Source organism: Acomys russatus, chromosome 21 (assembly GCF_903995435.1).
Source record: "Acomys russatus chromosome 21, mAcoRus1.1, whole genome shotgun sequence".
In the NCBI taxonomy this organism is placed as follows: Eukaryota; Metazoa; Chordata; class Mammalia; order Rodentia; family Muridae; genus Acomys; species Acomys russatus.
This window is the reverse complement of record NC_067157.1, coordinates 17089437-17115274: the sequence shown is the minus strand read 5'-3', so window position 1 is coordinate 17115274 and position 25838 is coordinate 17089437. Positions and strand designations below refer to the sequence as shown.

At 46.5% G+C, this 25838-nt stretch overlaps 1 protein-coding gene across 1 annotated transcript in view; it reads right to left on the bottom strand.

The window, feature by feature from the left end:
• Dcbld1 (discoidin, CUB and LCCL domain containing 1) overlaps positions 1 to 17931 on the bottom strand; it is a 73025-nt gene extending 55094 nt beyond the window's left edge. Inside the window, exon 1 of the mRNA XM_051164071.1 lies at positions 17853 to 17931. Coding sequence (XP_051020028.1) covers positions 17853 to 17931 — 79 coding nt within the window. The remainder of the gene's footprint in view (positions 1 to 17852) is intronic.
• Positions 17932 to 25838: the final 7907 nt, after the last annotated feature.

Sequence of the window (25838 nt, the reverse complement as noted above, 5' to 3'; positions counted from 1 at the left end):
TCTGGCAACAACAATACATTTTTATTTCTCCCTTCCAGACAGGGTTTCTCTGTATAGCCCTGGCTGTCCAGGATTTGCTTTGAACTTCAGGCTGGCCTTGAACCCACAAAGATCTCCCTGCTGCTGCCTCCTGGAATGCTAGGGACTACATCAAGCAATAACAATAAACTTAATTGTTTCTTTATTTGTTTTTCTGAGAAATGGTTTCTTGGCTGTCCTAGACTCCTTTTGTAGACCGGGCTAGCCTCGAACTCACAGTGATGCACCTGCCTCTGCCTCCTGAGTGCTAGGATTAAAGGCATGCACCATTATTTTTAAGAAATGGAAGAACAGCTGGGAGTGGTAGTAGGGGTAGTACATGTCTTTAATCCCAGCACTCTGGAGGCAGAAGCAAGTGGATCTCTATGAGTTCAAGGCCAGCCTGATCTACAAAGAGAGTTCCAGGACAGCCAGGGATACACAAGGAAACCTTATCTCAAGTAACAAAACAAAAAAGAAAGAAGTAGATGAAGAACAAAGGCAGAAAAGGCTTAAGTGGCCATATGGAACTTAAAAAAAAAAAGTAGAACAGCAGTTCTGACCATAAAACAAAACAGTTACTTGGTCTTTCCTTTTTCTGAGCAGAAATAGATACTATTATTACTATACTGAAAGACATCACAGTTATGAGCTGGAAAATATGTGACTAAGTTCTTTCAAACTGATAAGTCTCTCCAATCTTATTCTTTTTTTTAAAACAGATTTTATTTATTTATTATGTATAGTGTTTTGCTTGCATGTACAGCTGCACACCAGAAGTCATTATAAATGGTTGTGAGCCATAATGTGGTTGCTGGGAGTTGAACTCAGGACCTTTAGATGCACAGACAATGTTCTTAATCCCTGAGCCATCTCTTCAACACCCCTCCAATCTTATTCTTACTACAGATAAAACTGCTGATGATCAGATGAGGTCATTACAGTTTTGTTTCAGTAAAACATACGAATAAAAGGGAAGAAAAGGGATTCCTCAAGTGTCCCCTCCCCTCTGTGGCTCCTGCCCTCCAATAGTCCTCAGCAAGGGTTCCCACTTACTCACAACCTCTACACCTTGCCAAAGTCTTACCCTCCTTTCCAGGGTGAACCCAAAGCCAGAGTTCTTGATACAGGAGTGTAAAAACCTGGTCTCCAGGCCCCGGCTGGAGACAACTCCAAATGGCTGTCCCAGATGCAAAACTCCCCTGGGGTCAGTTCCAGCACTTCTTCCTAGTCTTTCCCAGGAAAGCCCTAATTCCCTCTGCTAATCTTATGGTGGGCTTCCCAGGTGCGGGCACTGCTGAGAGGCAGGACTGTAAAAGGTGCTAATGAATGAATTAGGTCCCTCATCTTGGGGGGGGGGGGTTTCAAACAGGACATAAAGCGAATAAATTAATTAGTTAATGGAGAAACAAACAGAGAGTGTCCTTATATGGGATAAGTGTGGTCTCCTCCTTTCTAGGGTGCACAGCTTCTGCCTCTCCAACCTTCTGCCACAGACCCCATGGCCCTTCAGTCTTGGACATCCCATCCTACAGAGCTATAAGGGGCTGGAAAGGCTGGGAATGAAACACAGCTGGGAGAGGGTTTGCCTAGTGGGCGCAGAAGCCCTCAGGTTCTCTCCCCAGCATCACACTAAACAAACAGAAACCAGCAACTATGACATATGCCTGCAGCCCCAGCACACCAGACACCTTTCCTTACATAGCAATCTTGAGGCCTCCCTCACTATACTAGACTGTCCCAAAACGAAAAAAGAAAAACAAAACATCTCCCCATAGAAATGATTAAAACCAAGTCGTAGCAACGGAAACTTTCACGGGACATATGCCATCAAAAAACAAGCAAGGCATTTCTAGGCCTGTCGAGGACTTCTGACTGCCATCCACAAAATGTATTACTGATATTTAAAGAGCTTTGAGTTGTAGACCATACCCAAAGGAAGGGACCCTTAAAACCTAACTCATGCCGGGTGGTGGTGGCGCACGCCTTTAATCCCAGCGCTTGGGAGGCAGAGGCCAGCCTGGTCTACAAAGTGAGTCCAGGACAGCCAAGGCTATACAGAGAGACCCTGTCTCGAAAAAACAAAAACAAAACAAAACAAAAAAAACCTAACTCACTATTTATTATTTCATGTGCAAATAAAACCAGTGGCAACTCTACTTCTTAATAACCCTCCAGTCTCATCAACTTAAGTCAAATGCAAATGTTGGATGAAGGAATTTTTTTTTTGAGATTATAATCACATCACTTCCCTTTTCTCCCTCAAAAATTGCCGATACACCTGGCCTTAATCTTTCATATTCATAAACTTCTTTTCATCTATTGTTCTTACACACACACACACACACACACACACCTAAATAAGAAACACAACCTGAAAAAAAAAAAAAGGAACACAACCTGTCAGTCTGTATAGTGCCGTTTTAAGTGTGTTGTCAGGGCTGACATTTGGTTTTGGATAACCACTGGTCTGCTCTTCCTTGGGGAAGACTGTTTTCTCCATCTTTAGGACTCCTTGGTCACTGGATGTTCTCTATGTGCTAGTGAGGCCTCCTGAATTTTCCCCATCCGCGTTAGCATGGTGGTTGTTGTCCTTGCTCAGCTCATGTCTAGGCAGCCATGTTGGTGAGACTTTATGGATGTCTATAATTATTTTTTAAAGCAACATTTGTCTTTGCTTATAAAAGTGATAAAAATCTAACACCTCAGAAATCTTACAGTTTTATAAGGCAAACAAATGTGTGTGTCAAATCTATTTTAGGCAGTTTAACTTAAAATATATGGGCAATTAGTGGGGAGGTAGTGGTGCATGACTTTAATCCCAGTACTTGGGAGGTTGAGGCAGGTGGGTCTACCCCCCGCCCCCCCCACCCCAAGAAAGGGTCTCTCTGTGTAGCCTTGGCTGTCCTGGACTCGCTTTATAGACCAGGCTGGCCTCGACCTCCCAAAGTGCTGGGATTAAGGCAGGTGGATCTTTGTGAGTTCAAGGCCAGCCTGGTCTACAGAGTGAGCTCCAGGACAGTCAAGGCTACACAGAGAAACTCTGTCTTGAAAAAGCAAAAACCAAACCAAACCAACCAACCAAACAAACAAACAAACAAACAAACAAAACAGAAAGAATTCAAGCTGGGTGTGCATGGTAGCACATATCTGTGATCCCAGCACCGAGATAAACTAGCTTTCGAATCCCACCTTCTACTTTACCACACACATGCAAAGGCCCCACTCAGTGAAGTGCTAATGGGGGCAGCGCAGGCAGCATTTCCCAGGGAACTCTTTCTTTACTGGGCATCTCCTGGGACCAGAATTTTGTGGAATACACTGGTAACCGCCTGAATGAGGCTCTCACAGTGACATGTACGGAGAGATCCCATAATGGGGCTTCTGGGGCTAAAGGGCCAATGTGGAGAAGTGAACTTTTTTGTCCTTTAGTGCTCTTAAAAGTGAACTGTGTGATTTGACATTCAAAACCAAAACTTTTCCCACTGATGTTGCTAAGTTGCAAGTCTGTGGAAGAATTAACCAAAGTTTATTTATTTATTTAGTTAGTTAGTTTTTCTGTTTTTTCGAGACTGGCTTTCTCTGTGTAGTCTTGGCCATCCTGGACTCACTTTGTAGACCAGGCTGGCCTCGAACTCACAGCGATCCGCCTGCCTCTGCCTCCCGAGTGCTGGGATTAAAGGCGTGCGCCACCACGCCCGGCTTCCAAAGTTTAAAAAAAACAAAGTGCAAGAAGTTTCTTAATTTTATGGATGAGACTATAAGGAGAAAAAAAAAAAAAACTTTTGTATAAAAACAAAACAAGGGGCTGGAGTGGCTCAGAGGTTAAGAGCGCTGCCTGCTCTTCCGAAGGTCCTGAGTTCAATTCCCAGCAACCACATGGTGGCTCACAACCATCTATGATGAGATCTGGTACCCTCTTCTGGTTTATATGTAAGCTAAGCAAAACACTGTGTGTATATGATAAATAAATCCTTTAAAACAAAACAAAACAAAACAAAAAAACCCCACAAAACCCAACAATAACAAAACAAAAACAAAACTCAAAGACAACTTTTAAAAGTATTTATTTTTCATTTTATGTATATGAATGTTTTGCTTGCATGTGCATGTGTGCCTGTTGCTTCTGGAGGCAGAAGAGGGCATCAATCACCTGAAACTGGAGTGATAGACAGCTGTGAGCGGCGATGTGGGAGCTGGGAACAGAACTCAGGCCCTCTGCAAGATCACTGAGCCATCTCTCCAGCTCGCCAAAGCCAAGTGTTTATCTACAATTCACAGAAACTCAGAATAAAATAGCCAGGCACGATGGCGCACGCCTTTAATCCCAGCACTGGGAGGCAGAGGCAGGCAGATCACGTGAGTTCAAGGCCTGGTCTACAAAGTGAGTCCAGGACAGCCAGGATGACACTGAGAAACCCTGTCTGGAGGGGGGGGGCGGGCAGTGTCAAAAATAGAAAACTAATTAAGAAATCTTGGCCAAATGTGCTGAAATGGGCCTATAAGTCTCAGAAAACAATTAAGGAGGAAGACAAGGATGATGATGAGGAGGAGATGGGAAGCCCTGGGCTAAACCCCCAGCACTGTGTAAACAGGTATGGTGGATGGAGGCTCACACACACAGCCTCAGCCCTTGAGTCAGGAGCATCAGGATTTCCAGGCCCCAGACTACTACGATGACATAGTGAGTTCCAGGGAATTCCCACACGCATGAGACCCTATTCCGAAATATAAGCAAATGGAGGAGGAAGAGGTATGTTTCCTGTCTCTAGAATATGCTTTTTTTTTTTTTAATTTTTAAAATTTATTTATTTTGCATCTAGGCGGAGGGAGATCAAAGGAAATGTTACGAGGATTGGTTCTATCCTTCCATGTAGGTTCTGTCCTTCCATGTAGGTCCCGGGTATTTGGTCAGACTCTTCCCTGGCTCACTGCTCAAGAATACATATGCTTTCTAATGTCGATTTTATATTAAATGATACCAACAATGTTCAAGTGACTTTTTCCTGTTGAATCTAGAAATCCAAATATTATCAGGTACAGAGCTAACCTGGATTACAGAGGTTCAAAGTGTCCACATCAATCTCTCACAAGTGATTTTCATTTAGTATTTATAGTTTTCAAAAATATAAATAAGGCAGCTGGGCATAGCAGTGGTGAGAGCATGTGACTCCATCTAGCACTGGAGGGGAGACACAGGAGGATCAGGGTTCAAAGTCATCCTCAGCTACATAGTAAGTTCAAGGTCAGCCTGAACTACATGAGACCCTGTCGTAAAGAAAACAACATTGAGTCACTGAGATGGCTCGGTGGGTACAGGTGTTTTTGCTGAGCAAGCCTCATATGCCAAGTTTGCTCTCTGGAATCCATGTGAAGGTGGAGGAGAGAGCTGATTCCACAAAGTTGTCATCTGGCTGGGCGTGGTGGCACACGCCTTTAATCCCAGCACTCAAGAGGCAGAGGCCGGCAGATCGCTGTGAGTTCAAGGCCAGCCTGGTCTACAAAAGCTAGTCCAGGACAGCAGGACTGTAACCCGGACAAACTGTCTCGAAAAACCTTAAAGAAAACAAAGTTGTCATCTGACCTCCTCCACACATCTCCTTTCCAACAATAATAAAGTTAAAGTTAAAAAAAAAAAAAAGCAACAAATCAATAAGAACAACAACAACAAAAAGAGCTGAGATGGGGGACGGGGAGAGGGGTGCAGGGGGAGGGGCACAGGTCACAAATAGACTTATGTAGGAACCCTTGCCAAAACCCAGCATTTATCAAGTGTTTATTCTACAAGGTTAACAGACAAGGATGCTACATTGTATGTTATTTTAATCTTTGTTACAATCCTGTTTGCTAGACAATGGTGATTCACTTCATATACATACAAAGAGGAACATCTCAAGTAGCCAACTGCACACTCCAGAGTCTAAAGAACACTTCCAACAGAACACAGCCGCAGCCCCCAAGTCCCTCTGTACCACATAATCCCTCGCATTACCTGTGTCTGGTGTGTGAAGCACTTAGCGCTTTGACCAGCATAACTGAGCCCATGTGGCTGACAGGATATGAACCTCGTTCGACTCCAAAGACCACACAATGCAACGGAACCACTGTACCCTGGAGCCACCTTTGCCTAAGCTGCCCAAGATAACTGTGAGGAACTGCAGGCACAGGCTTACCATGCTGTCCAGGCTCACATTACTGGCAGTGCTCCTGGCACTAAAGTCCAGGTCACCTTTTGTCGTTTGCAGTCTGAAAAATTAACCTGAGGAGCCAAGCTTGGTAGGCCACACCGATCCTCCAAGCACTGGGGAGGCGTAGTAAAGAGCGTTGCCATTGAGTTTGAGGCCAACCTAAGCTGTATAGTCAGTCCTACAGCAGTCTGGGCTACATTGAGACACTGGAGCTCAAAAACAAACAAACAAAACAAAAACAACTGTGGATAAAATAGTCATGTTTAATCAAGGTTTCTTATAAAAAATCACCTGAGAACGTGTTATTCTTCCTTTTAAGTTATTCAAGTACTCTTTACTAGATTATTGGGGAAATCGTCTGCTGAGCGGTGTTATTGCAACTCCATCAGGCGTCCTTCACTTTGCTTCCAATCATGTGGTTCCTAAAAGATGCTCCTGGGTGCCCCTCAAGCTTCAGCACCTGGAGAGCCGGCTAAAACTCAGGATTTGGAAATTTCACATCTCTAAAAGCTCTTCGTAATAAGTACCCTGCTGGCCCTGGCGAGATGCACAGTGCGGAGGGAACGACCTACAGGGTACCCGATATTAACAGGGATATTGAGATGAAGAGTAAACAGTGCTTGAACCGCCAGTCTGGGGCGGCTTCCTCCTCGACATGTACCGCTAAAGCTGGAATCAGTGTTGCCAATTTGCTGATCCTGGCTTTCACCCTGGATATTTGATGCGTTAAGTCAGCAAAGCACAAACCCCAGGACCTAAAAGACAGCGCCACTCCGCTCCCCACGAGTGTCAGCCTAGGAATTACTTACTTGAGCCAACTGTGGCAAACACGCCGAGACAAAGGATGAGACGGTCTGCCTGAGCACAGACATACGTAACATAAAGAGAAAGCAATCAGTGTTGATGGTCCAGAAGAACAGCAGCCAAGCTCGGTGGGGAGGGGGAATCTAGTAAGGTATGAACTACAAGGACTGAAGAGGGGGGGGGGGGATGGCCCGGGGGGGGGGGAGGAGCTTCATGCCACGCCTACCATCCCACGGGCCTGGAAACTGCGTGGCCTTTTGTGTATTCTATAATTTGAATTCATCACGGTGTCACAGGAGCAAATGGTTAGCTATTAATTAGGATTTTCAAGAGTCAAATGTGATCGCCTCTGAGAGAAAACAAAGACTGTTAGTTTAAAGTTTGGTCGCATAAATTACTCTCTGGCATCGTGTTCCTCCGAAATGTCTTTAAGCAGTTCTCCCCTGGACACAAGCATACAATGGTTTCCTTGTGTGAGTTGGGACCATGTGAAGGAATTTGGGATTGTAAGCAATGTCCCTGCATCCTACTTTACCCACACAAAGTTCACGTGCACAGGATAAAGGACCCCATCTTTCTAAATCTCAGTTCCTTTAATAGCTCTCAAAAGTACTTTAATTGAATTAGATGAAAAAACAATGGGCTGGAGAGATGGCTCAGCAGTTAAGAGCACCGGCTGCTCTTCCAGAGGACCCAAGTCCAATTCCCAGCACCCACATGGCAGCTCATAACTGTAACTCCAGTTCCAGGTGATCTGACACCCTTACACCAATACACATAAAAGAAAATTAAATACATTATATATATATATTAAAAAAGAGCGCTTGGGAGGCGGAGGATCTCTGTGAGTTCGAGGCCAGCCTGGTCTACAAAGAGAGTTCCAGGACAGCCAGGGCTATTACACAGAAAAACCCTGTCTTGAAAAAAAAAAAAAAACATAAACAAAACAAAACAAAAAGAGCAATGGCTGTTCCTTCAGAGGTCCTGAATTCAATTCCCAGCATCTACATAGTGAGTAGCTCACAATCATCTATAATTATAGTTTCATGGGGTCAGGTGACCTGATGTGTAGACAGATGTACATGCAGACAAAGCATCCATATATATAAAGGTAATAAATAAATAAGACAGGAAGGAAGGAAGGAAGGAGAAAAACAATATTAGATGAGAAAGCAAGAGGCTGCAGTGGTGCACAGCCATAATCTCAGGAGGCCCAAGGACTATTGCAGGCTCAAGGCCAACAAGGACTACACAACAGCAGAATTTGTTTCAAAATAACTAAAGGGCCAGCCAAGAGACACATGCCAGTAATCCCAGCACTGAGGGGGAAGCAAGAGGATAGGACTCAAGGTTGCCCCTGACTACGTGACCAATTGAAGGCCAGCCGAGATACATGGGTTTTATTTGAAAAAACAAACAAAGACTATAAATTTCATTGTTCTTTATAGATTATGTGTATTTTCTTGTTTTGTTTCTATCTAATATTTAATAAAAAAAGAACGTTAAAACAAGGTACACGCATGACAACATGGCTTAACTCAGTGCCAATGTCACAAATGCCTAGTTATTACCCTCCGATGACCTCAGATAAAACAGGTCTCCTGCTGCCCTAAATGTGCACAGGTCTGTGGCTCTTAGGGGAGCTGCTAGCTCACCTGCCCTGTTCCCGCTGCTGCCTACGAGGTCTCTGAAACCTCATAATATGCCAAGTTGAACTTCTGCTATTTTCTGGAACACAGACATGGTTGCTGTGGCATAGATCTGAATGTCTGTCAAAGCTGGCTGGTTAAGGCTTGCTCCCCAGCACAGCAGATCTGGAGGCGTGCTTAGAAGATGAGGGCCGTGGCCTCGACAACAGATTGACCCATGGAAGAAGTCCTAGATTAAAGAGGAAACAGAAATGGCTGAAACAGTAAGAGGCGAGATCTGAAGGAAACAGGTCCCTTGGGCTTGCCTTCAGAGGGTGTTTTGTGGCCCTGGGTCCTTGTTTGTCTCTACCTCACTGAGGTAAGCAGACCTGTTCTACCACAGACTCCCAAGCTCTGCCCTGCTACAAAGCCCAGAAAACAACCCAATGGGTTAACCTTACCCTGAAACCTTTAAAACCAGGAGCCCAAGTAAACATTGCTCCTTTAAGTTCTCTTTCTCTCTCGTTTTCTGCTGAAGTCATGGAGGGCTGGCACCCAGCAGGGCTTTCTAAGGCTGTACAAGAGGGCTATGTACAAATGCTGTTGAAAAGTACCTTTGTGAATTTTCCCCTTCCCCTCTCCCGTCCAAACCGCAGCTGAGATATCCTAACTGCCCGCAGCCAGACACTGACTCAGGAAATAGTTATCTGCAACCATTATCTGCCGGGCTCTGGACCAGGTACAAGCGGTAAAATAATGAGGCTTGGACTCACAGATTTGAGTAGTAACTCCCCAGCCCATCCTCCACCCACAACAAGCCCTCCTCTTCAATCCTCCACAGCACCACCCTCCCCGCCAAAATCATCACCCTGCCTCAGCTCTTGATTCAGTGAGCCAGGGTCATCTGCCCTCAAGACAAGCAACCATATACTTTCTAATGTACACAAAGGCGAGACTTAACATCTGGAAGATGATTTCAACATGAGTCTTCCACTGTAGAAATTACTTCATAGTGTAATTTTTAAAAAGAAATCTGCCAGACGTCTCACACACTAGAGCAAGCTTTACTCTCACATTTATTTTCCTGTGTACATATGGGGAAGGGCAGGGCATGTTTGCCTTGTCATACATGTGGAGGCCGGAGCACAACCATATGGGAGTCAGCTCTCCTTTCACCTTGTGGGTCCCAAGGATCGAACTCAGGTTGTCAAGCTTGGTGGCAAGCAAATTTCCTGGCTGAGCCACCCACCGCACCAGCCTGAATTCTATTAAATCCATATTTCAGACTGCTTGATTACTAACAACAGTGGGGTCAGACAGTCTCATCGTTTTTCTGTGGTCGGGTTTTGATTCTCAACCACTCAGACGTGGGCCTTTGCAAGAGACAGCGTGTGTTTTCACTGCCTTCTTACCCCATCTGCAGTGAGCATGCAGCCCTACTGCACGTGTACCAGGTACTACTCAACACACCTTACAGTCCAGGAGGAGGGAAGACAAACACATTAATAAAAACATAACTGGTACTTGCTATGTGAAGAGGGCAAGTGCTCTCAAGAAAACATAAAGGGGTGGGGGGCTGGAGAGATGGCTCAGAGGTTAAGAGCACTGGCTGTTCTTCCAAAGGTCCTGAGTTCAAGTCCCAGCAACCACATGGTGGCTCACAACCATCTACAATGAGATCTGGTGTCGTCTTCAGGCACGCAGACACATTTGTGGGCAGAATACTGTATAAATAATAAATAAATCTAAAAAGAAAGAAAGAGAGAAAAGAAAACATAAAGGAAGGAAGGAAGGAAGGAAGGAAGGAAGGAAGGAAGGAAGGGGAAATGTGGAGCTTTTGGCTTCAAGTGGTTGAGACGGTTCACCCTGGTGGCAACATCTGGACAGGTGGCATGAGACAAGTGGTCAGACACGGTGGCGGCAGGCACATGCACACACAGCGCACACATCGGCTCTGCGGTAGAAGGGGCCTGACAGCTTGAAGAAGCAGGAAGCTAGACAGGCTTGAGTACAGGGAGACACATCAGGGAATGAATCTGGGCCAACAAGAAAGGAAGAATGGGAAAGCTTGATTACACACAAGGAAAAGTGCGATGGACACAATGTCATTATCGGTGTATGATGGCCACGCATGTCAAGCTCACTGTTTGTGATGGACAATATAGACAGTACAGATAACATAGACAGTTAATAACATAGACAATAACAAAAATAAAGCGCGGAGTGAGCGGTGAGGCCTGACTGCGTGCTGAATGCAATGTCCAGCAGGTTACAGACATTGCCTCCGAGCCAGAGAAAGCAACCAATCCCTCCAACAAGGACAGAGGGGGCTCGCACTCTGTGCATTAATGCTTTAGGATGTGGACAAACAGAAGGATCAATCCAAACAGATACAAAGCGTGCTTCTCTAAAGACATTTTTGTCAGCCAGGCATGGTGGCGCACAACTTTAGTCCCGGCCCTCGGGAGGCAGAGACAGGCGGATCTTTGTGAATTTGAGGCCAGCTTGAGGCCAGCTTGGTCTACACAGCGAGCCAAGGCTACATGGAGAAACCCTGTCTCCATAAGGGCTAGAAGTGGTGGCACATGCCTGCAATACCAGCACCTGCACTACACAGGGAGTAAAAGGCAAGCCAGGGCTTACAGAGTGAGCCATTGTCTCAGAACAAAACAAAACAAAACATAAGAAGCTAACATATGTAAGAAAAAATAAAAACAGCAACAAAACCCAGCTATGGTGGGGGATGCCTCCCCATCTCTTACAAGATAGACAGGGTAATCAGGAGTTTAAGGTCATCTTTACGTAACATGAGAGTTCAAGACCAGCCTGGGTTACAAATCAAACAGAAACAACAAAGAAACACATCCCATAATTCCTCATAAATGATAGAGGTGCAACTTTAATTTGGGGTGGGGGTATGTTGTTGTTTGCTTTGTTTTGTTTTGTTTTCAAGACAGGGTTTCTCTGCATAGCCTTGGCTGTCCTGGACTCACTTTGTAGACCAGGCTGGCCTCGGAACTCACAGCAATGCACCTGCCTCTGATGGAATTAAAGGTGCCACCACCATCTGGCAGAAGTGTGACGCCACACCCTGCAGAAGTGTGACTTTTTTTGTGTGTGTGTGTGTGTGTGTGTGTGTGTGTGTGTGTGTGTGTGACTTTCAAAGAGTGGGTTTTTCATGATCTTCAACTCTGTTAAAACAAAGTTAAAGGGCTCAAATTGTGCAATGCTAATCAAGCATGTGGAACATAATCCGGGGTTCAAATCCTGCCATCCTGCGGCACTGACATCCTTTGATGCACTGGCTGACTTCTGGAGCATGGCGTCCTTTTGTTGCCAGATACACGGAGGTACAACAATGTTTCTGAATCCTGCAAAGCATTCATTCCATGGAGCCCAGGGCTCTGGGCGGGTGCTGCTGCTGCTGCTGGCACATTCCCTTCTGTGCTGTGCTTGCATGTCAAAGGCATCCTTGCGCACAGAGCTAAGCATGCTGAGAGAGCAAGAGAGCAGGGCTTGGTGAGCACAATGAATGAGTGGAAGCAGCAGATGTACCTACATAAAGAGCTTCATTAAGCTCTTTCCACTAATTAGGAAATGGTTTGAAAGTGTCTCCAAAACACAAGGAGACTGTTCGGTTCAGCTCAGCAATATTCACCATATTCACCAAGTGTCTATCAGACGCTTAAGACAAGGATGACAGGGATGGGAACTTAGGCTGCAGGGCTGAGCCTCAGACTCTTTCCTAGACAGATAGGGTCTACATAAGGAAGGTCTACATGAAGGAACAGTGGTACAGAAGATGCCAGAATAAACTTGTATTTAAGCAATAAACCAGGAGTTGGTCGTGGTTTCTAAAGTTATTTTGTAAGCATCCAGGAGTTGATCTTCAAATTACCAGTTGCTTATTTTCATTTTTGCCTATACTAAAATCACCAGGAGGGCAGGTGGATCTCTGTGAGTTTGAGGCCAGCATGGTCTACAAGGCGAGCCCAGGACAGCCAAGGCTACACAGAGAAACCCTGTCTCAAAAAACAAAACAAACGAAATCACCAGGAGGAAATCTGGACTCCCCATATGCACACGTATTGGTGAAAGGAGAGCCAGGCTTTTTAGATTCCATCACAACAACCAAGGGCCCTTTGGAAAGAAAGTAAGATCCAAGGGATGGGCATGAGTTTTATGGAATACTGTCTCCTGGCACAACATGGGTGTTAACGCTTCAGAAGTCACAGGGCTGTGGGTACCCTGCGGGAGACCTGCACTAGAGTAAGCCAGGAATTCTCCTGTGATGGGTAACAGAGAGGTGCTACCTCTGGCTGAGGAGCTGGGTAGGCAGGCTGCTGGGAAAAAGAAGCCATTTTTCTTCAGTGGTGTAGATGCTGGTAAATCACCCACAGTACAATAAACTCCAGACCCACGTTCATGCAGGCAACTCTAACTCAGTGGATTGAAACAAGCACACATGACAGTAAAAGGGGGACTTGTTGGGGAAAAGAAAGGGTCAGAGGTAACAAGAAAGGGCAAAGGGGGTGAAAAGGATCAAAATACAGCACATACATGTATGAAATTGTCAAAGAATAAGTAAAGAATATTAAAAAAAAAAGAATTACGCCCATTTATTCTATAGAGCTTCATCAAAGTACTAAGGCTGAACTAAAACCAAGATTATAGACGGATACAAATGGAATCAATGCAAACGGAGCAATTTATGTATCATATTATTCAAAAGTGAAACAGTTTACAGAAATGCAGAACCTCAGGAGAGTGAGTCCCAGTGAATAGGCAACAGAAAGGGAACAGTGCTGGGGGAGTGTACTGGGGAAGGTCAGATTTTAAGAAACTGAATATAATCCTGGCATGGTGGCGCACGCCTTTAGTCCCTGCGCTTGGGAGGCAGAGGCAGATGGATCACCGTGAGGTCAAGGCCAGCCTGGCCTACAAAGCCAGGTCTAGAACAACAGGGCTGCTACTCAGAGAAAGCCTGTCTCAAAAAGCCAAACGTTTAAAAAGAAGGAGGAGGAGGAGGAACTGGATCTAAGCATAGCAAAGGCAAGCAGCAGCCATAAAAGAATCACTGCAGCCTCTTGAGGCCACCAGACCCTGACATAAAAAATTCAAATAATATAACTGACTAGCATCAGAAATAACTTAGGTGGAGACATGGTATGGTGACCCATGCCTGTAATGCTAGCACATGGGAGTCTGAGGCAGAAGGAGAGCAAGTCTGAGGCCAGCCTGAGCTATAAGGCTAAGCCTGAGCCACACAGTCACATTCTGTGGTTTAAAAAAAAAAAAAAAAGCATAGCCAATAAATAAGATTAGGGGGCTGTAGCTGCAAAGCTTCTATGGATACTGGCAGCCACCCAGTTCTAGGAGATGGCAGAACCAGGAAGCCCCACCCTCCAGGAACAACAAAGCCTCAAGTCAATGTAGTAAGTTCTTAACAAAGATAGGCTAGTAATCTAAGCACTGATTTCATTCCAGATACTATTGAATGAAAATGGCCCCATATGCTGGGCATGACAGCACACGCCTTTAATCCCAGCACTTGGGAGGAAGAGGCAGATAGATCTCTGTGAGTTGGAGGCCAGCCTGGTTTACAGAGTAAGTTCTAGGACAGCCAGGGATACACAAAGAAACACTGTCTCAAAACAACAGCAGCCATGGTCATGGTGGCTCTTCACAACAACAGAAACCCTTAGAGTCTCTTAGCAAATCTCTTAGACCTAAAGTCAGTATGCGTGTTAACACATGAAAACTGGACTACCACACTCTCCAGAAAACTACAGATGTGAGAATTGCTTTACAACTCACAAAAGTCATGTGTGATGGTGGTGCAGGCTGCAATCCTAGCACTTGGGAGATGGGAAGAGGAAGATTGGGAATGTAAGGTCCTTCTTGGTTACACAGCAAGTGTGAGGCCAGATTAGCTACGTATTGAACTCCGGGCCATTCCGGGATACAGAGTGAGGAATTGCCTCGAAAAAACAAAAACAGGGCTTAGGAGATGTAAAGGTGCTTGCTGAAAAGCCTGAGGACATGAGTTTGGTCCCTGGAATCCATCTGGTAGAAGGACTTCTGCAAACTGTCCTCTTATCTCCACACACGTATACATGTAATACACAGACAATAAAAATTTTTAAAAAATGAGTGTTAAAAAACAAAACAAGAGCCAGGCGTGGTGGCGCACGCCTTTAATCCCAGCACTCGGGAGGCAGAGGCAGGCGGATCGCTGTGAGTTCAAGGCCAGCCTGGTCTACAAAGCCTGTAAGGACAGCCAAGGCTACACAGAGAAACCCTGTCTCGAAAAACAAAAAAACAAAAAACAACAAAAAACAAAACAAAAAAAACCAAGAATACTCAACACTGGAGTTCCTAGATCTCTCTTTTCTTTTTCTTTCTTTTGGGTTTTTTTTTTTTTTTTTTTTTTTTTTTTTTGGTTTTTCGAGACAGGGTTTCTCTGTGTAGCCTTGGCCATCCTGGGCTCACTTTGTAGACCAGGCTGGCTTCAAACTCACAGCGATCCGTCTGCCTCTGCCTCCCGAGTGCTGGGATTAAAGGCGTGCGCCACCACGCCCGGCTTCTTTTTCTTTCTTTCTTCCTTTTTTTTCCTGAGACAGGGTCTCTCTATGTTATCCTTGGCTGTCCTGGACTTACTTTGTAGAACAGGCTGGCCTTGAACTCACAGTGATCCGCCTGCCTCTGCTTCCCGAGGGCTAGGATGAAAGGCGAGCACCACCACGCTGGGCTTTTGTTGTTTTGTTTTTCAAGACAGAGTTTCTCTGTATAGCCTTGGCTGTCCTTACAGGTGTTCACCACCCTACTCAACTTGGTTGGTTGGCATTTTGACAAAGTCTTGCAATGCAGCCCTGACTGGCCAGATATTTACTATGTAACCCAGACCAGCCTTGACTGGGAGGCAATCCTCCTGCCTCTGTTTCCAAAGTGCCTCAGCTAAAGGTGCACAGCTCCACACCCTGATAGTGCTCCTTTATTTTAAATTCCTAAATACATAGGCTGTCCCACAATAACCTTAATGACAGCATCTTTTTCCAACAGTCATCAGCAACAAGGTCTAAAACAAGAAGCTGAGGAAGCACCCAATCAGTCACCCTTGTGAAGTGCTCACCGTGCCCGGGTTAAGCATTTTCACGCAGGAGGACCTGCTGTGAGGCGGCCTCACAGATGTACAAAGGGAAAAGTGCCTTTCCACCACTGTAATCCCACCTTCAGAGGCTGAGGAAAAGACGATCCAGGAGTTCAGGCTAAACACTGAGTTTGAGGCAGGAAGTCTACACAAGACCCTGTCTCAAACAAACCAACAAACAACAACAAAAAAAAAAAAAAGCAAGAAAGAAATCAATGGGCTGCAGCAGTTAAAAGAGATCATATAGTTCTTGCAGAGAGCCAGGATCACAACTGTCTGTAACTCCACCCCTAGGGAGATCTGTGGCTTCTGGCCTCAGAGGGTCCCTACGCTCATAAGCACATACCCCCTCCCCCCATTCATAGACATAATTTAAAATGAAGTAAAATTTTAAAAAAAGAAATAAGGGAAGCCAGAAACCAAATAAGACAAGCAATTGAGCTGGATATGGTGTCTCATGCCTGTAATCCCAGCACTAGGGAGGTTAAAGAGGATGGCCATCAATTCAAGAGTAGTCTGTGCTCCATAGGTGTTTCAGGCTAGCCTGAGGTACATGTGCTCCATAGGTGTTTCAGGCTAGCCTGAGGTACAAAATAAAAACCCTGTCTTCAACTGCAAAGGGTAATAATAACAATAAATTAAACATTTGAAAAATGGGGCTGCAGAGATGTCTCATCAGTTAAGAGCACATACTGCTCTTTCAGCAGACGGAAGCTTGATTCCCAGCACCCACACCCACACCCACACCCAGGGACTCATATCTGCCTCTAATTCCAGGTCCAAGAGACCATACACTTCGGGTCTCTGTGGACATCTGTACTCACATGCATATACCTGAACCCAGATACCAGCCATACAAGATGAAAAACAAATCTTTTAAAAAACCCATACCAAATAAATGTAAAATGTTACATTTCCTTTTTTTGGTTTTTCGAGACAGGGTCTCTCTGTGTAGCCTTGGCTGTCCTGGACTCGCTTTGTAGTCCAGGCTGGCCTCGAACTCACAGCGATCCGCCTGCCTCTGCCTCCCGAGTGCTGGGGAAAATGTTACATTTCCAAACATCGAATTGAGAAAGTGTTTTCAACACTTAAAACATTCAGCCTCTGGAATATAGTTTGGTTGAAGGCTTGCTTGGCACAGGGATCCCCAGCACAACCAAACCCAAGCAAACAAACAAAATAGCACGTTTATAAAGGATTCATAAGAGCTTACATATTGCAAATCTAACACAGGTTAGACTGTGCTACAGTAACTCTAAACAAAATAATTTTACATTTTTGTCTCGTGGTTTTAGTATTACCAAATGCTGAATGCTTGGTGAACGAACACATTGGTCAATGAAAAAAAAAATTCCAGCGATGGGTTTATCTTCAGAAGCATAGCGTGGGCGGGATCCAAGTAGTCTACATAAACGCGCTGCCATTAATAAACCCCAATTAAAGAAGAGCAACCGTAAGAGAAGCAAAAACTGAAAAAGAAAAAAAGTGGCGCTTCCTATGCAAGGAGGACGAATTAAAGCAGATTAATGAAGTAGAGGCAAGTAAGGCTGGGAAACCAGTTTCCTGCTTTAATCTGGTGGACCAAGAGTAAATTCCGTGGGTCTGGAAGCCGAAGACTCAAAGACAGCCCTACCCGGGCCCCTCGGCCGCAGTTGACTCCCTCAAACACCAAATACCCAGGTTCCAACTTGGGTCACCAGTCGGAGACCCGAGAGGCGGCGGGGGTCCTGTCTGCAGCCTGCTCCGGGAAGGCCCCGCAGAAGCACCCCGACTTCAGGCAGAGGCTGGGACCTGGGGCCCAGCAACTCGTACCCTCCGCCAGGGTCAGGAAGCCTGGGAACTAGGGGCTGGGCTGGGCTGGGGACTCCGCGCAGGGAGCCGGGGAACAGGCGCCAAGCTGCCGCGCTCATTTGTAGGGGGAAGGAATGGGTTTCTGGGGGCGCGAACAGGAACTCACTCGCTGACTTCAGTCCATCCCCGGCCTGGCGGAGACCGCCTGCCCCCTCCGCAGGCTCCCCCAAGGCCCACAGCCCTCTCGGAGCCACGGGTCCCGCGGTCACTCACCCAGCTCTCCGGTCTGCACCCGGAGCGGAGCGCACACGGCGAACAGCAGCGCCAGGACACTCGGCCCACCGGCCCCCATGGCCCCGCCGGGCTCCAGACCCGCAGGATGGGCCTCCCAGACCGGCCCTGAGTCGCCGCTGCCCGCTTGGGGCAGCCTCCTCCGCGGCCCGGCAAGGCGCGGGCACCCAGCACGGATCCCTCAGCACCGCCCGCGGCAGCGAGAGGGCGTGTCCGCTCCGCCCCGCCCCGCCCCGCCCGCCCACCACCCCTCCCGGCGCTGACCCACGGCGCCACCCGCCTCCGCATAAGGAGGGGGGGGTGATATCGCCCAGTTTCGTTCCCCTGGCCCCTCCCCCGCGCGCCACCTGCCCACATCCACGTGAACACCGATATCAAAAGTTCACCTGGCGCGCAGTCCCGCCTGAAGCCGGGCGGTGCTCACGGACTCCGCCCCTTCCGTACTTTGTCAGCTCCACCCAAGAGCTGGTCTAACAAGGGAATGCCGGGCACCCGAAATCTGATGGGATGATGCAGGTGGCCCTAAAACACAATTCGAGTCCGTTCGTTCGTTCGTTCGTTCGTTCGTTCGTTCATTCATTCTCTCACTCATTCCGTTGTTTAGCGCTACTGTCTTTACATGGCTGGGTGATTAAATTCACGTGGCATTTGCAGAGTTTTGTTTTTTTTTTTTTAATCGCTCAGTACAAATCGCAGTCGGTGACGCGGAGATTGTACTCAGAGCACATTTGGGGAGATCTAATTAAATGGATGGTGAGAGGGCAGCAGGGCACAATGCTGCCTCCGAGTGCGAAAGGCCGAGAACTGAGTTCATGACCAGGTGTTCAGAGGATTAAAGGGCGGAAAGAGGCCTGTGTGACTGGGGCTCGTTAGACAGGTGGGTCCCTGGCCTGACGTGGCAAACGATGTGCAGAGAGTAGTCCTGCAAACTTCGGACAGAGCAATGACTGATGCACCACAGGAGGGCGATGGGAAAGTCTTGAGAGAGGCAGGATGGACCTGCTCAAGAGCTTGGAGGCTCCTGCCGAGTAGTTCAGTCGCGGTCCTGGTGGTGAAACTAGACAGAGAAAGCGTTCCTGCTTATGGGCTGTCCCTTTTAGGTCCCCTTGACCTTCCTCTCCGAAGCCACAGCCTTAGACTGCCTCGCCCCACCTTGCGGCCTCTGAGAATTATTACACTTAGAGGTGCAATGGGGGGAGGGAACTCTAGGCGGCTGAGGAAGGTCAGACTCTTCAAGGCCACGTGATCTTAGAACTCTACTGCCAGACTGCAACCCTAGCTGGCACGTGTGTCCAATTTTTCGCGCCCCCTCCCTTTTTTTTTTTTTTTTTTTTTTTTTTTTTTTTGAGATTTAGGTTTGTTGTCTGTCATCCGTGTTGAGAGGGGTTCTCTTGTATGCCTGGCTGGTCTTGAGTTTGATTAGTTGCAGGAGGCTGACCTTGAACTTCTGATCCTTTTACCTCCACCTCTGGAAAGCTAGGGGAAATACAGGCCTGCACCTTTCTGCCGGTTTACACGTTAACTTCTGAGAGGTAAGGTGAGATTGGGCAGTGGACTTTGCACTCTCCCCTGTAGCAACCTCAGAGGATAGAATCCTACCTTTCCCGAGTGAAGATAAGGGAGATCTGAGTCCAGAGCCAGCCTCGGGACCAGGACAGATTCGCTTCTTGCCTTCAGGTGAACTTTCCGGGTTGTCACAGAGAGGAAATAAATACGTAGATAAGGATCTAGAGTGTGAAGGAGGTACTTAAATACCAGGCTTATGTTCAAATCAGAAGTAAATTTACTTTCGTGAAAATATTGACTAGCTTTTCACACACACCTTAAAAAGTTACCTTGCCGGGCGTGGTGGCGCACGCCTTTAATCCCAGCACTCAGGAGGCAGAGGCAGGTGGATCCCTGTGAGTTCAAGGCCAGCCTGGTCTCCAAAGAGAGTCCAGGATGGCCAAGATAACATAGAGAAACCCTGTCTTGAAAAACCAAAAAGAAAAAACAAAACAAACAAAAAGTTACCTTGATAAGGAACCTCACTTCTTTTTTGTTTGCCTTCTCTTCAAAAAGCAGCCTTTTGTTTTGTTTGAGGCAGGATCTATGTAGCCTCTCTCTCCCAGGTGCTATGATTCATCTTGGCCACCATGACAGACTTTTAATTAAAACGTTTAAATTAAGCTGGACGTGGTGGTACACACCTTTAATCCCAGCCGTTGGGAGGCAGAGGCAGGCAGATGGATGTGAGTTCGAGGCCAGCCTGGTCTACAGAGTGGGTCCAGGACAGCCAGAGCTGTTACACAGAGAAACCCTGTCTCAAAAAACAAAACAAAACAAACAAACAAAAACCAAACTTTTAAGTTATAAACTGGGCATAGTGGTGCATGCCTTTAATCCTAGCACTCCAGAGGCAGAGGGAGGGGGAATCTCTGTGAGTTCAAGGCCAGCCTGGTCTATAAAGCAAGTCCAGGACAGCCAGGGCTACACAGAGAAACCCTGTCTCAAAAAAACAATTATTATTATTATTATTATTATTATTTTTTTTTTTTTTTTTTAGTTTTTTAACTTACATTATTTGTTTTGCATGTCTGCATGGGTCCTTATGTGTGGAGGAGAGGGCAGTTTGTGAGAGTTCCTTCTGTTTTTTTTTCATTAACTCAGGTCAGCCACCAACCCTTTATCTGCTGAGACACCTCACTGGCAGAATCCTTCCTTTTAAGTTTCATTTCCCTCTCCCTACCACCCCCCCCCCCTGACTGCCCCCCCCCCTCCACACACACACACTGGGTTTCTCTGTATAGCTCTGGCTGTCCTGGAATTCACTCTGTAGACCAGGCTGGTCTCAAACTCACAAAGATCCACTTGCTTCTGCCTCCTAAATGCTGGGATTAAAGGTGTGCGCCCGCTGCCTGGCCCTTAAGTTTATCTCTAAGAAAGTGAATTTGGACAGCTGCTGCCTGGCTCTTAACATGCTTAGCGCTGTGGACGTTAACAAAGCAAAGATAATGAGGAGCATTGTTCCCCAGCCAGGAATCTATGGAGCCAGGTGGGCTCCGGTGACCTTTTCCATCTCAGCCAATACTGTTATAGGAATAGTTTCTCTTTCTGCACTGCAGTCCTCAGCCAGAGAAAGAGAAACACTTAGGATCTGGTAGCAAGGACCAACTGAAGGCCTGGTGCAATGGCACACACCTTTAATCCCAGCACTCTGGAGGCAGAGGCAGGTGGATCAGTGTGAGTTTGAGAACAGCCTGGCCTACAAAGAAGGTCCAGGACAGCCAGGGCTACACAGAGAAACCCTGTCTCGAAGAAAGAAAGACCAACCGGACCTGCCGACTGCCATTATACGATCCCTTTCTTGAATAAGAAAGAAAATCTCTCCAGAAGAAAACACACAGTGGACAGTGACAGTGACAGTAGGTAAAGGTGCTTCTGGCCAGCTTCAGGACCAACTCCCACCAGCTAAGAAAAAACACAGGAGCCTGTGACCCCAACATTCTAGAGGCGGAGGCAGGACTTCACTGACAACCTGGGCTATATAGAGTGATGTCCCATCTCAAATAAAGGCAGACAAAGCTGGGTGTGGTGACACACACATTTGCAGTCTCAGTATTTGGGATACATGCCAGCAAAGTCATACCATAAAATGAAAATAAATCCTTTTTGGAAGCTTTTAATTTTTTTGTTTGTTTGTTTGTGGTTTTTTTGAGACAGGGTTTCTCTGTGTAGCCTTGGCCATCCTGGACTCACTTTGTAGAGCAGGCTGGCCTCGAACTCACAGCGATCCGCCTGCCTCTACCTCCCGAGTGCGAGAGCTGGGATTAAAGGCATGTGCCACCACGCCCGGCAAGCTTTTAAATTTTATTTAGATATTGTTTGTCTGTGTTTCAAGATGGGGTTTCTCTGCATGTGTGGCCTTGAGTGTCCCTGGACTCTCATTGTAGACCAAGCTGGCTTGGAACTCACAGAGATTTGCCAGCCTCTATTTTTTTTTTTTAAATGGGGCCTTTTAAGGCAATGCACAGCCTTTAAAAATAAGCACTGTTTCATACAGTAGTAATAACTTAGAGTAGTGCATAGGCTGATCTCAACATTGACCACATCTCAAAAAAAAAAAAAAAAAAAAAAAAGCCAGGGGCTGGAGAGACGGCTCAGAGGTCAAGAGCACTGGTTGCTCTTCAAGAGGTCCTGAGTTCAATTCCCAGCAACCACATGGTGGCTCACAACCATCTATAACGAGTACTGGTGCCCTCTTCTGGTGTACGTTTGTAATTGCAAACACAGCATTGTACACATAATAAATAAATCTTTTTAAAAAGAAAGAAAGAAAGAAAGAAAGAAAGAAAGAAAAAAGCTGGGCTTGGTGGTGCATGCCTTTAATCCCAGCGCTTGGGAGGCAGAGGCTGGCAGATGGTGAATTCAAGGCCAGCCTGGTCTACAAAGAGAGTCCAGGACAACCAAGGCTATATAGAGAAACCCTGTCTCAAAAAACCGGGAAAAAAAAGTATGATGCAGTCTTTTTTTTTTTTTAATTTATTTATTTATTATGTATACAGCATTCTGCCTGCAGGCCAGAAGAGATGGCTGTGAGCCACCATGTGGTTGCTGGGAATTGAACTCATGACCTTTGGAAGAGCAGTCAGTGCTCCTAACCTCTGAGCCATCTCTCCAGCCCTGTATGATGCAGTCTTAGGGAGGATATATACATATATATTGAGAGGGCCTGGTGAAATAAGCCTAACCAACTCTGACAGGTCTCATTTTCTCACTGAACCAGCCTAGGCCCAAGTTTCTGTTTCTCAGAAATAGAGACTTCAGTTATAGGAAAAAACACAGAAAATGGGCAACCAATCAGAACTGGCCAAGACATCTGGCCAGAGGAGATAAGTTGCTCATACCCATTTTAAGCTGCCCCCTAACTTATGATTAACTCCTGCCTTGGTGACACCTGTATCTGAGCTTCCAGTTTGCATCAATGGAAATAAAGATGACCTAACTGTATCCAGAATTCCCTTAACTGGCAGGCGGGGGGTGGGGGGAGGGCTGTCACCATTTTGTCTAAGTGGTGATCCCAGCATGCTGGATTTCTGCAGAATAAATGTTCTTTGATGCTTGGTATTAGAGCCTGGGGTGTTTTCTTCAGTGCATTCAGGATACTAACTATATATATGTACACACACACATCCTTTGCTTCCTACTTTCAGAGTTTTATCCAAATAACTGTCCTTGTTAGAATTAGAGTCTGTGATCATCATGGCGGAAAGCATAGCAGTTGTCGGGCAGGCCCACCTGGCACTGGAGTGTTTCAAAAGTGCAGTGCAGAGAGGACTGACTGGGAATGTTACGCGCTTTTAGACAGCCCACTCACTGTCATCTTCGACAACATCAACCTCCTGATCCTACCCAGAGAGCCTCTGGGGACCATTCTCTCTCAAACCAGAACAGACTGTAACCCTCAGAGACTGTAAGCCCCAAACAAACTCTTTCATATGTAAGTTGCCTTGGTCATGGTGTCTTATCACAGCAGTAGAAAGTAACAAGGATGATGAAGACTGGACCTGGCCATAGAGGAGAGCGAAGGGGGGGTGGGGGGGAGGATAAGAGAGGAAGAATACAGGAGCAAAGGAGACAGAGAGGGGACCAAGAGAAGGGGCTGTCTTAGTCATGGCTCCTATTGCTATGAGAGGTGCCATGACAACGGAACTCTTAATAAAGAAAAAGATTTAATTGGGACTGGCCTACAGTGCAGAGGCTTAGTCCATTGTCATTGTGACAGAAAACATGGCGGCATGCCAAGAGATCTGGTGCTGGAGAAGCCAGAGAGTTCTACATCTGTATAGGTGGGCAGCAGGAAGAGAGAATAAACCACTGGGCCTGGCTTGGTCATCTGAAACCTCAAAGCCCACCCCAGTGACACATTTCCTCCCGCAAGGCCACACCTCCTAATAGTGGCACTGCCTCTGAGCCTATGGGAGCCAATTTCAAACCACAGAAAAGGGGCCAAGAGAGAGGGAAGAGAGAGAGGGGGCAAATGGCCCAAGAGGGCCCATGGCTGAAATGATAGGGTCATAGAGGAATAAGACGCAGGGGGAAGGGAAGCCCATGATCTAAATAAGTTTAGGGTAGGGGGTAGGGGTAGGAAAAATTGAGAGAAGCCACCAGTATTTAGTGAGCCTGGAGGCCACCATGCACTTTGGTATGCTAATAGGCACCACAGCTATCTGTTCTCAGTCTCTTTTGGGCCTGACAATCAGGAATTCAAGGTCATCTCTGGCTGCACATCAAGTTTGAGGCCAGCCTACATCGAATAAGACCTGTTTTAAGGAATACTATAAACAGTCAGGTGGTGGTGGCACGGGCCTTTAATCTGAGCATTTGGGAGGCAGAGGCAGGCAGATCGTTGTAAGTTCAAGGCTAGCTTGGTCTACAGATTGAGTCCTTGGACAGCCAGAGCTACACAGAGAAACCCTGTAAAAACAATAAAAGTGTCTGGGCGTGGTGGCACATGCCTTTAATTTCACCACTTGGGAGACAGGCAGGTGGGTCACTGTGAGTTTGAGGTCAGGCTGGTCTGAGTCCAGGGCAGCCAAGGCTACATAGAGAAACCCTGTCTTAAAAAACTTTTAAAAAACCAAAAAACAAAACAAAACACAGAACAAAACAAAAAAGTGTGTGTGTGTGTGTGTGTATACACAAAAAATTCATGTATATAAGCATTCAATTAAACATACTGATCACATTGTCTTTGCCGCCCACGGGGAAGGAGAGCTGGAAAGGACAGGGAGAGTGCACAAATAATGAAGGAGTGAGCAGTGCCTTATGTGAATACTGACAGTACACCGCTGAATGGGGACAGTCACTCAGCCTTGGCACTGAAGATACTTAAAGCGGGAAGGGAAGAAGTAAGTGGGAGCTGGTTATTAGAAAATAAAATCTGTGCTGGACAGTGGTGGCACACGCCTTTAATCCCAGCACTTGGGAGGCAGAGGCAGGCGGATCGACGTGAGTTCAAGGCCAGCTTGGTCTACAGAGTGAGTTCCAGGAGAGCGAGAGCTGTTATCCAGAGAAACCCTGTCTCGAAAAACCAAACAACAAACAACAAAAAGAGAAACTGAAAGCTGGGTAGTCCGTGTCATCACCAGCTGCGAAGCACTGACTGGCACGTGAGAAAGGCGCTTGACGACCCCTGCACAGCTTTCAGCTCACCCTCTCCTGCAAACAAGCCCTTGGCTTATGGGTCCACTTCCACTCACAGCTGCCCAGAGTCGTCCTCTGTGGTTTAGCAAATAACCCCACTAGGTCCCACGTTTCCTGCTCCCAGAATCCTCCTGGGATAAGTACTCTGACACCAAGGAGAGTGGAAGAGAGATGTTACAGGTGGGCCAAAGCCAGGCAGGCTCCGTCTTTTTTTAGGACAAAGATTAGTAACTTTATCTATTTATTAAATATATCTTATTAATTTATTCAGCAGGCTCCGTCTTTTTTTTTTTTTTTAATATATTCATTTATTAGGTATAGTACTCTGCCTGCACATACACCTTCAGGCCAGAAGAGGGCATCAGATCACATTATAGATGGTTGTGAGCCATCATGTGGTTGCTGGGAATTGAACTCAGGACCTCTGGAAGAGCAGCCAGTGCTCTTAACCTCTGAGCCATCTCTCCAGGCCCGCAGGCTCCGTCTTATATTCTCACTTTGTACTAGAAAACCACCAGGTGTGCGGGTAAGCAAGCAAGCTTTTACAGAAGCAGACAGGGCAGTCAGCAGGTTGTCAAGGGCCACGCCACACGATTTCACCTGTTCCTCCAAGTCATCCCGTTCCGCCTAGCACTGCAGCCAAGCTTGGCAAATTGGCGGGACAGGCAGTGTTTTGAATGGATCACTAAATAAATCAGTACCTAGCACTTGATCTTTTCTACCGGTCTGCGTCATCCCTAGGAACAGCTTCATCCTCTCTCTCACACACCAGGGTCTGCTGGT